Source organism: Aptenodytes forsteri, unplaced genomic scaffold (assembly GCF_000699145.1).
Source record: "Aptenodytes forsteri isolate BGI_AS27 unplaced genomic scaffold, ASM69914v1 Scaffold178, whole genome shotgun sequence".
NCBI classification, from domain to species: domain Eukaryota; kingdom Metazoa; phylum Chordata; class Aves; order Sphenisciformes; family Spheniscidae; genus Aptenodytes; species Aptenodytes forsteri.
Genome location: NW_008795136.1, coordinates 603,770 through 615,489, shown reverse-complemented (window position 1 = coordinate 615,489; position 11,720 = coordinate 603,770). Strand labels below are relative to the sequence as shown.

The 11,720-nt window shown below is 45.4% G+C and overlaps 1 protein-coding gene across 2 annotated transcripts in view; it reads left to right on the top strand.

The window, feature by feature from the left end:
- The first annotated feature begins 1,135 nt into the window (after nucleotides 1-1,135).
- HDHD2 (haloacid dehalogenase like hydrolase domain containing 2) overlaps nucleotides 1,136-11,720 on the top strand; it is a 16,625-nt gene continuing 6,040 nt past the window's right edge. The window contains exons 1-6 of one of the 2 annotated variants that reach the window (XM_009278432.2): nucleotides 1,136-1,212; nucleotides 2,353-2,458; nucleotides 5,089-5,297; nucleotides 7,773-7,857; nucleotides 10,876-11,092; nucleotides 11,469-11,532. In XM_009278432.2, the coding sequence (XP_009276707.1) occupies nucleotides 2,358-2,458; nucleotides 5,089-5,297; nucleotides 7,773-7,857; nucleotides 10,876-11,092; nucleotides 11,469-11,532 (676 nt within the window). In that variant the 5' untranslated portion in view covers nucleotides 1,136-1,212; nucleotides 2,353-2,357. The remainder of the gene's footprint in view (nucleotides 1,213-2,352; nucleotides 2,459-5,088; nucleotides 5,298-7,772; nucleotides 7,858-10,875; nucleotides 11,093-11,468; nucleotides 11,533-11,720) is intronic. The other variant, XM_009278433.2, reaches the window with a different exon arrangement.

Sequence of the window (11,720 nt, the reverse complement as noted above, 5' to 3'; positions counted from 1 at the left end):
CCGTTGGCGGGGCTGGGCCTGGGCCTGGGCCTGGGCCTGGGCCGCTCTGCTGCCTTGTCCTGGGGCTCGCCAGTGGCTTCAGGGGCTCCAGCTTTGCTGCCTGGCTTGTGCCATTGTCCAAGGGAAAGGCCTGGCCTTTGCTGGCGGCACTGCGTAGGCCTTGTGGGGTGGCCCAGTGGTGGGGTCTGGGGGAGAAGGAGGAACAGGAGCCGGGGGAGGCCGGCCCTGTGCGGGCAGTGCCGGGCACCTCTGCCATGGAGAGCAGCCCCTCCGTGGCCCAAACACATCTGTGCCATTACAAGTTCCCGCAAGGGGCCAAGGCCTCTTTCACGCAGGTCGTGAGCACCTTGTTGCATCCCTGTACGGCACGGAGGCCCCTTAGACTGCCAAAGACCAGGTGGGAGTTGAACTGGATGGTCCCTCAGGTCCTGACCGGCCTGAATTACCGTGTGGCTTCATCCCGTTGCTGTAGCTGTAATGCCAGCACCAAGGTGAGGTTCCCCTAATGTGTTGGGCTGCGGTTATGAAAACTGAGGTACTGAAGTTTTTCAGGACTTTATTGCTAGGCCATGAGCTTTATAGTTAAAATCAGCTATGCTGAAAACTGGCTCTGCAAATAACTTCCATACCACCTCAATAAATACACTGTGAATAGGAGAACCAACGGAGATCTAGGGTAAAAGAGGAATAAAAAAAAAATCCCGTTTCTGCTAAGCTAGGATATTCTATCCATCCTTAGCTGTGCTACCCATGCAGACACGGTGCAGTTGCTCTGCAGTCATGTGTCTTTGGCTAGAGAATTGATATAATAGCACCTCCTTCAGTCCTCTTTTTAATCTCTCTCACCACTCAAAATTCCCTGTGCTAAAGTTGAAGTGCCTGAGGGAAGAGAATTTTTTTGTCCTGGAGATAATGTGGAGTCATGCAAATTCCATGCTGTTCAGGCACTTTGTCTGCACTAAGTATTTCACTCAGAGAAGATGTCTTAGAAACCTGGTGCCCTCTTTTCCCATGCGATTGATGAAGCTCCCTTAGGCGTTCTGTTATCAGCTCTTTATCATAGACTTTCAACCTTGGCCTGTGTAGCAACAGACATACTGTAAAATAAGCATTGTATTTTTTTTTTTCTTATTGCAGGGAACCAGCAGGAATAATCAAAGTGGAATCTCAAAGGTTTCTGTGCGTGTCGTGTACCTGAGACATCAGGTTCAGGTGATCTTGATCATTTATAGAACTGTCTGCAAAGATAAAACTGTCCTGATTAATAGAAAATTAAATTTATTAAGGCAGGTTCTAATCATGGTGTTGACTACTCTGCTTTTTTTTTTAAGAGTACATACATGTTACATGGTCTGTCTGTAACCAAAAGGGCTCAACATAAAATCGTGATGACTTGCTAGCGATGACAGATCAGATAGTCGTTATTGTCCAACAGACAGGAGAAAAGCTTCCCTGTTGGACATTTGCTAAGAAATAGCTCAGCAAACTTGCTTGTGGAGCAAAATACAGCCCCTGCAGCACAGATAAGGAGAAGTACTGGTTTCTGAAGACAGCTTTTTAGACAGATGACTTGCACATGACCTCACTGTTTTCTTCCCCGGTGCTTTTACCCTTTGAATGCTGGCTTCTGTTTTGGGCTAAGTCTCCTTTTGTGTGACACAGAAGCTTGCTGTAGAAAAACTGCTTGAGTGTCCCCTTTGCAAGAGGAGGGAGTAACCCTTTGGGGTGCTGAATATCCTTGAGCCCTGAGGGCTTCCAGGCTAAATCCACGCCGGCACACAGGCAGTCGACCGCCGAATAACCTAAGAGTTAGGGCACCTGAATTGTGTCGTGGGCTGGATCACCGTAGATCTCGCTTACAAAAATAAAATTAACAATATCCACTTTCGCAGAGCTTTTTGAGCTTTATAGTCGGAGCACTGTATCGTCGCTTAGTAGTGGTGTATTTATTTTTGCTTGAACAGCGCCATTGGTGTCGATGGGACTTGCCGAAATGTGCTTGCTGAGGCCTTGAACCAGCAATACCAGACCTAATGATCCTCTTCCCAACAGTCTTAGTTGTTCAGAGAATTTTTTTGACGCGCACAAATAAAGGCACTTAAAAAACAAATAGCACCTGATTTCCATATATAGAGTCTTTGGGAAAATACCACCCCATCAATTATGTATTTTTTTTAAACACTGCCTTTTATTTCTCTCTCTAAAGGGGCCCATTTAATACTGCGAGTAATGTTCTGAGTAATACCGGGCTGGGCACAAATGAGGCGCTTAACCGAGTTCCTTATTTTTATTATCCATTGTCTGCTAACCAGTTTTTTGTTGTTTCATTTATTTGCATTTTCCCTGGGGAAGGAAGGATGGCAGCTCGGCGTGCGCTGAAAGCTGTCTTGGTGGATCTCAGCGGCACACTTCACATTGAAGACTCAGCTGTGCCAGGCGCGCAGGAAGCTCTTAAAAGGCAAGCTACCTTTTTCGATTTCCTCTGATAGGTTATGGTCAGCACTGTTTGCACAAAGACGCTTCTTTAAGTAAACGGGCCTGAAGCTTCTGCCTTTTTATGCTGTCGTGGATAAGCAAATAGGCGGCCAAATTCTGCTTTTATTTACACCTGTATTAATACCAAGAGAAATCAGCAAAGGGCCTAGATATTGAAAAGTTGCCATGTATCACCTGAGCCCCCACGGCTTTCCTAAGTTGCTCTCTAGGTCTTTTCTAGATAGAAAAAGACAATATTCAGCGCGTTTCCGCTAACTCATATGGGACTACGGCCTCAGCCAAAGTGGAAAGTAGTTAAGTTAACCTGAATTACCCCGTGTACACCAAAGTCACTTCAGCTGAGCTGTTCCTCGGTGCTTTGTTTAACTACAAGAACCTGACTGATTGTCTGAGCCCTTAGGCCTGTGGTGAGCTACAGTGGAATAACAGAATAACTTGGCCTAGTGAGCAAGGCATCTTTTGCAGAGTTCTCGTTTCAGTTGGTCGTTCAGCCAAGGCTTTGCTTTATTATTTTTAAAGTTTCTTTCTGGTAGATAAACAACCCCAGTCGTTTTTTTAGTTTGAGAAACACTTGATAATCCAGCCCATCTTTTGTAAGAATTTCAACACGTTAATAAACAGGACAGCTGAGTACCTCTTTCTCTTCTGATGAAAGGGTGCCTAAAGAAACTGAGGCATAATAAAATGACTTAATCTGGCCAAGTCAGCGGCAAAATAGGATATGCAACCACAGGGATCTTTGTCCTGTGTTATGACACTGTTTTCCTGGAGAAGACATCTTGCAATGGATGAAGGAAAACACAAAGCGATATAAGCTATCATGATGAGTGAGGGAGGACACCTTAAGATGCTGGGACAATAAGAATTAATCAGGAGAGAGGAACAGGGTTGAATTAAGGATGAGAAGTTTTTACTGGAATTGTATTGGCTGCTTAGATTTCTATGAAGCTAGACTGTTGCTCAGAGGAAAAGTTCGCAGCGGGATTAGGAAAGTCTGCTTTTTTTTTCACAAATAATTCTGTGGAGATAATTATCTCCTAAAGATGTAAAATTGCAAGGAAGTAAAAACTGCTAAAGCATTGGGTACTCCTTCATTACCCGTTCATTCATTGGACCTTGTCTGCCTGGTGTTTCGTGCTGCAGGGAGAACTTGTGCCAGGTGAGAGCATTCTCAAAAAATCTATATATATATAAAAAAGTGGTGATATTGTCGAGAAGAGCTCAGTATCTGTCCTGTCTGCTGCCCACCTCCAAACCCCCAGGCAGTAGACTGGACAGAAGAAATGGCTTCTGGAGACTCGGAAGACAAACTGTTTTATAAAGCCACTGATTCTCCTTTGTCTTCTGCTTCTGCTTGATTCCAACCGAGCTGTGCTCATGCAGGCCCTGTTCTGGCTTTGGCAAGGGGAGGGCGTTAGAGAAGGGATAAGGTGCAGAGAGAGTCTGGTGCTGTTTGTCAGCTTGAACCGGCTGTCACGGGGATGGAGAGGAGGGGTCATTTCACTGCAAAGAACAGCCATGTCTTTTTGCTTAAAGGTTTGAAAAAAGTATTTTCTCATGCTCTTTCCCGCTAATCCATGTCATTGTCCTTCCTAAAGAGACGCTGAAATGATTGGCGTGCAGCTTGCTTGGGGAACAAATGGATAGATTCCATTTTTAGGGTTACTTCTCAGTATTGAGGTCCGTGGGGAAAAAAAAAAGACTTATTTTTATTTTATTAGCAACCAGGGGACTTTTTTACCAGTTCATACTTGTGAAGGGTCGGTGTATCTGACAAACAAGAGAAAGAAGCGGCAGGTGCAAGCAGGTCTCCAGCGTTGACCAACTTTATTCTGATGTTCTCCGTGCAGTCGTGATGCCAGTGTTTGTTTCTATGGCAACAAACAGAGAAAGTGATGGTGGGGGAATAATTAAAGGGAACGCCATTGAAATTGTCACTTACAATTATTTGATTCTTTGGTAGCACGTACTGTCAGTGTAGGGCAATAATGTGGTTTTATGTGATATCGGTGTTCCTCAGTAAAGGGAGAAATGGCTGCAAAAGCTAACATAAAATCGTCACACAGGTAACACAGGCTCCTAGAGCATCCTGCCTCTCTGAAGGAGCCACAGCTGCTGTGAAATTCACTCGGCAGGTGGAGTTCAATGTATTTAGCAACAAGGTTCTTTTGTTTATTTGTTTTGGTTCAGGATGCTGTTGATCCAGAATACAGGGCTGGTTTATTTATTATCTAGTTTGAACTAGAAGGCTTTTCAAACTAGTTGTTGTTGATCATAGATGTGTTTGCTGCTACTATGAAGGTGGAGTTTGGAATCACTATTTTCCTCCAGACTTTTCCTGGTAGAAGCAAAACAGGGGAGACTTGGTCTTGTTCTGGTAGCTGTAATTCTTGCCATCTGTTTCACATTGCCCCCCAGTCCACAGAAGTTAACAACCTCATGGTTCTTGTGTGGCACCAGTACTCTGGGATGTATACAGTCTTTTCATCTGCAGCCTTCAGACAAACGGTCCTTTTTCAGTCCCAAAGAGACGTACAGGTGTGGAAATAGAAGGATGCTGGGGCCAATTTGCCTTTGCTCTTCATCCATCAGGCTGCGCAGCGCTCCGGTTACCATTCGATTTGTGACGAACACAACGAAGGAGTGCAAGAGAGACCTGCTGGAGAGGCTGACGAAGCTGGGATTTGACATTGCAGAAAATGAGATCTTCACGTCTCTGACAGCAGCCAGAAATCTTCTGGAGCAAAAGCAGGTGCGGCCTCTCCTCCTGGTGGACGATAAGGCCCTGCCTGATTTCACAGGTGAGGCGGTCAGAAAACAGCGTGGGGGAAGTTACTGAACAGCTAAGGAAACATAGTGCTCTCCGTTTGGTAGAATGACGATCATATATATACCACTAGCCATGATGAAGCCTGAAATGTGGGACTCTCCAGGGTCATAAAGATCCTTTCTGCTTTTTAAATTAACATTAAACTGTCTGAAGTCATAGCTTCTTGAAGAGTAGTGGAAATGGCAGCCAAAACCTTCAAATAGTCAGGAATTTGGGTAAAACTCGATACTTTTTATTAATTTCCAGTGTAAAAAAAAAAAGTAATACTTACCACTTGATCACTGGAGATTTATTGCACCTACCAGTGCTGATTTGTTTTATAGCAAGGAAGTGTCGATTTGTTGGAAATCCGGTTTCCCTCAGCTATGGTACAGAGGTTTTGCTCGTAAAGAGCTGAAAAGCCAGTGTGTAGGCACGCGCAGGAGACTATTTCTCTTAATAGATTATTATTAAATGTAAAATCTCCAGGCAGTTATTGTTACTTGTATTGAACAACTAGGTCTCACTCCATGTATTTGGATACCTTAATTGGTGATAGAAGCTTCATCGCCCTGACTTCTCTAGATTGTCATCTCTAAAGACCTGGTTAAAACTTGCTTTACTTTCAGATGTTCCCATTTCCCTCTCTCAACAATAAGGGCAGTGGAAGATGATAAATTCTAACTCGGACACGTCTGACAGGTGCCTGAAGCTAGGACAGTTAGTCCTTGACTTAACCACATCGTTGTTTCAAGAGTAGTGAAGATACCCACATTTTTAACGTATTCAGAGTTGAAAACTATATATTGTATATTCAGACTTTCATTTAAAGTCAAGGCAGCAAAAATGTGGATGGCTTACCACCGCTCCCTGCCCCGTGCCTTATAAACTGAAATCCTTATGGCTGTGTAATTTAAGTAGGTTCTAATCTTGCTAGGAGCTAGACATTTCCTGTTAAATTTTAGTGCCGTAGTCTAGTCAGTAATCTTCAGAAAGATAAGCGTTCAGGAGAAAAGCCTCTGTGGGCTCTGAGAGCAATGAAACCTGATAATCTGTTCCACCTAACATCATCTCCAGAGAAATACGCCCCCAGCGATATTCTGTATTTGTGTTCTCAGGAAGGCTTTCTTGGGTCAGAAACAGCAGAGACGGCAGCTATTTCACCGAAGGTGGTTAAATCAGTTTAATCTCCATGTATTTGGGATCTTTCCATCAGTTTTACAGTAGCTGATGGTAATTTTGTAAAAGATGGCAAAGATAGAGCTATCAGCGGAGTGCGTTGGTGGCATTTTCTGTGTTGCTTGGATCTGGAATGGATTGTTTTGTTTCTCTTTGCTACAGGCGGTTTTGCTCATATTCTCTCAGTGCTGCTCTTGAAACATTTAAGTACGATGCAGAATGTTTTAAATTCCTGTTAATGGTTGCTATTGAACTATTCTTGGCTAATCTCTCTATAAAGTTGGTCACAGATGGATGAATGTAATCCATTCTTGGTTAAAGGACCCAGGTGCTTTGGATGGTGTCACAAATCCACATGGCATCTCTGAGTGTACGTTTTGCTGTCTGAGCTAACTGAAGGACATGCGGCAGGAGGCATCAGCCAGCAGGCTGCGATGACACTCTCTGGAGACCCAGGAGCTCTAGTTATCCCAGTAAAGGTGTAGAGGATATGCTGTGTGAAGGTGGAACAAAACCCCCAGCAAGTGCAGGATGCAGCTGATACTTAACCTGTCCTAAATAAAACACTCTGGTACTCCTGTTTCTCCTGTAGGTGCTACTTTGCTTCCACTGCTGGTTCTGTTCAGAGGTGGCACTACCATGTAAAAACAGTCACGCTCCTCCGGAGCAGTGCAGGACAAAGGAGGTGCAAGCTGTTCTCGAGGGGACTAATCCACATTAAAAAAAAGACCTTCCAGAAGAGCCAAAACTAATCTAGTGTAACAACTTCTAGGTCATGCTGCAATACCATCTTTGCCATCATAACCGGACTGATATGTAGAACAACACTCAGGCTTTTTACCCTAAGTGGAGTTTTCTGTGACTAGAGGGAACAGAAAAAACAGATGGAATTCTCTAGTCTTCCTGCTTTACTGTCTTACAAAGCAGATGAATATGTGTAGAAAGCGATTCTTAGATAACAAAAAGTCATTCAGTTAAAGAAGTGATTTGTGCGGTCTCCGGCATTTCAGTGGAGGCAGTGAGAGAATGACTGTTCAACAGTCGCTGTTAAGACTACCCGGCTGCAGAGTTGTGTCCATCGTGTAGGATGGCAGAGTCTGGATAGATCAACACCTTTCCACAGATGCTTTCCTCGTTTCTAAAAGACATAAAACTAGTCTATATGTGATGTGTCTGTGTCAGAAAATGCTCATTTTTGCTGTAAAGTGATTTAATTGCACTTGTTGACTGTGTACTGCTAAGTATGAATAAAATGCTGTTCACTCAGAGTCACGTTTCGATTTTCCAGGCATAGCCACTGATGACCCCAATGCAGTGGTGGTAGGACTGGCTCCTGAGTGCTTTCACTACGAGATGATGAACAGAGCGTTTCGGTAAGTCAGCCCCTCCTCGTGGCATTTTGAAGGGTGGCTGTCTTGTGCTGGGCTCTGTACCTCTACGTAGGTGAGGAAATCCTTCTCGTGTGGGAAGAAGAGGGTGGTAGCAGTATCATCGTTACGTAGCGTGATTATGGTATGATCATCCGCTGTGAGTCTGTCCTGGATTTGCCCGGTGTTTTCCTGGTCCTGTGTTTCAGGCTGGGCGGAGGCCGCAGGACGGGCTCTGTCTGATCTTTAACGTCTCACTGACTTGTTCTGGGTATTTTTCCCCCAGTCCTCTATTGAAGATAAACTGTTTTGCTGGTGTCAGTTTTCTTTGGTCTAATAGAAATATTAACTACTGGCCGCATTCTCTTCTTCTCGAGCCTTATGCCTTGTCCTTTACTTTATTCCCTGTCTTTTACTGCTCAGATAATTAAGTCACTTGGGGTTTGCATTGCTCATAGCAAAACCTTAAGGTGAATCTGCTTAAATGCAGGTATCTACAGTGCCGATGCCTGTATCTGAGCTGGTGACCTGGGCTCCAGAGGGAGAGAGGAGGCGCTTGTAAGGCACCATTCATTTTTTCCCCAGTAGTGCTTAAAATAGGACAGTTGAACTGTGCCCTAGAAGTGCTTTTTCCTCTCCACTGACTGTGAAGAGCCCAGGCTGACTAATTACCTGGTAGGCAACTGCTCGGTCGATATCCAACATTAGGTTAGGTAAATCGAACCCGATGAGAGTCCCAAAATGAGATACACAGAGTAAGGCCATTCTCTAGGCACCATTTGAAATGACTGAGACTAAATTTCTCTTCTTGTATACGTGGGATTTTGATGCCACATTTAAAAGAATTCTCTCAGGTGAGATCCCTCCTGCAGACTGCTGAATGTAAGTGGTTGTGGTGCTGCTGTCAAATTAGATTTTTCTGTATCCTAGAGGCATCCTCCCATCGCGAACATACCTGGCTGCTCACAGATAACGCGTGCCAACTCTCTTCTTGTTGAGCTTGCTTTGGAACGCATTGATTCAATAGAAGTGTTTTGTGATAATTAAGTGAAATGAAGTATTATCATTTATGTACTGCTCAGAGTACCCAGGCTGCTCTGCAAGCACGTGGGAAGGAGCAGACGTCCTCCAAGGAGCATACAACTCACCTAAGGCAGCTTCTTTGAGCAGAGCCACAGCAGAGCTCCAGAAAGGCAGTGAAGGGGCAAAGCAAGATTTTGTTTTCTTAAAGGCAGGCTTTTTTTTTTGTAAATCAGGCGGGGTTAAGGGGAAAAGAAATCCTTCTTTCTGCCCTCAAGATAACGGCCAGCGTTTCCCCTCTATCCTGAAGCTTTGCTAGTTACATTCCTGCCTGTTGTGACAAAGACTGGAGTTGCCTCAGTACCTGAAGAAGGTGCTATAAAATCGAACGGGAAGCGTTTGGCAGTCGTTAACCTCAGCTTTTATAGATGCTGTCTGGAGGGCTTTTGTTGCACTGAAACTGAGGCTGGGGAAGGGGAGGACTGCGATAACCTTGCTGTGCTTGGTAGTACCGGGAGGATTCCTCTAGTGCAGCAGCTACGCAGGCTTCCCTTTGCTGCAGGACAGGTAGCTGCTGTGTCTGCTGTAAGGAACAACTACCAGGCAGGTAACAGAAATGGAAGAATTCAAAGATTAGGTCCAGATTCTGTGAAAGCAAGCATTCTTAAACTCCCATTTATTACTTTGCTGTCACGGGTCCACTGTTCAGGCGCTGTGTGTGCTAACAAGACATGCTCCCTGCCACAAGGGTTTTACAAGGCAAGCGTTAGACAAGAGCCCTCAAGCAGACACAAAGTGAATTGACAGGGGTGACAGGGTAGCGAGGCTAAGGAGGCACTGATTGAGATCGGTGGAGCAACAGCAGTTTCTTAATTACTTCTTCCCTTACGTTTTTCCACCCATTCCAGACGATCTGTGCAGGTTTTTAACAGGTAGGTCAGCTGGCAGGCAGAGATGCTGTCTGTGGAACCCCGAGGAGGGTGCACGCTGGTGCGTTGGGGCAGAATTGGGCCCGTGGAAGGTGGGAGGATCTTGGTTGTTGGGCAGGGAGCAGTTCCCAGTCTCTCAGACCACCGCTGCACTCGCTTCCTGAGGCTCCCAGGTGCTGTGGCCAGCCAAGACCCTCCTGTAACGCTGCCATACCGTGCCTTGTGACCCTTACTCTGTGACCCTTTTATCGTACTCGGAAGTGTTAGGAATCTGCTGACTTGTTGCTTTGATCCATCTTCCACTTGGAATTTTTGGTTCCCAATAGCAAGGAGCTCAAATCCAGCTTTGTTCCTAACAGGCTCAGTAATAGCGCTGTTAACTGGGGAATTCGATGGGACGTGAACATGCCTAATATCTTTGTGCTTTTTCGTGTAACTTGTTATTGTAATTCCTCCAACGTTAAACTATAAAGTTAGGGTAAAATCATCCACCTTCTACTTGGGACTCACCTGAACACCCATCTCTGCTGGAAACACATAGCTGTTCGGCTGTTAGAGGCGATACCGACAGCCCCAAGGACTGCTGGGCTGCAGATTTCCCAGCAGCAGCATCCTGAAAGCACTGCTGTGTTCTCAGTCCAGGCGAGGAGATTAAAGCTGTGGCCATCAAACTGCTACCTACAGCCGCTGCCTGTGGTTAATGTATTTTAAAATACTTGCGTGGGGAAATCAGATGGGTTCTAATGTTAGGATGTTTGCCTTAGTGAAAAGTGAGGCTGCTTAAGAGTAATGGACCTAATCACATGAGAGATATAGACCGGATTTAAAAATAGTTACCTGTTAAAATCCTCAAGATAATAAGTTCTTTATTTGGGGGATTTGTTTTACTAGCTGTTTCTGGGGAAGAGTAAGGAAGGAACTTTAACTGTCCAAACGAATGCTAGCTTGCATTATAATCTGGGGCTTTGTGAAAGTCAGCGGGAGCTTTGTCAACTTAAACGAAAGCCAGTTCAGGCCTTCAGCTGTAAATATCGGGGGGTTTTAATATAATTTTTGTACTTCCTTCTTCATTTAGGTTGATTTTGGATGGTGCTCCTCTTATAGCTATTCATAAAGCCAGATACTTCAAGAGAAAAGATGGCTTGGCTCTGGGACCTGGACCTTTTGTAGCTGGGCTGGAATACGCGACGGACACCAAAGCGACAGTGGTGGGGAAGCCAGAGAAAACCTTCTTCCTAGAAGCTTTGCGGGGGACTGACTGTGCCCCAGAAGAGGCCGTCATGATTGGTGACGTACGTGGGGACCAAATACCTTATCACTTGCCTGTTAATGTAGTGCCCATCTCCGCTGTGTGTCGTGCCTCCCAAATGCCACGAATGGATCTTTCGAAAAGCGCTGTGCTTAGACGAGGGGTGAAAACTGAACCATCAAACTTGCAGGATTGAACGTGTAGTCCATGGGGTCAGTTCTCTCGCGTCGGTCGCTATTTGATCAGGCAAAAAGCACGTAGTAAATCATTCCCGTGACAGTTTGTCTAACAGGTAGCTACAGGATTTGACTGCTTTTAAGTGGCTGATTAGTGATGTACAAGGCAGAGAACGTCATGAAAAACCTGTTAACAAATAGTGTCTGTGCCCACTAACCAGCTGATCTCCCGTTCTGTCCCAGGACTGCAGGGATGATGTTGGTGGCGCCCAGAATGCGGGCATGCGTGGGATTTTGGTAAGGACCGGTAAGTACTCGATGGATCGGTCATTTCGGGAGACAGCAGTGCACTCAGTGATCTGGCCCTGGGTACTGGCAGCCCCCCGTGCCCAAAGCAAAGGTACGCTCTGAGCCCTGGGTCTGGCCCTGGTGCCTTGTAGAGGCCCGCCATGCCCGCGGCTTGTCACACCGAAGGGCTGCTGGGAGAACCCGGAG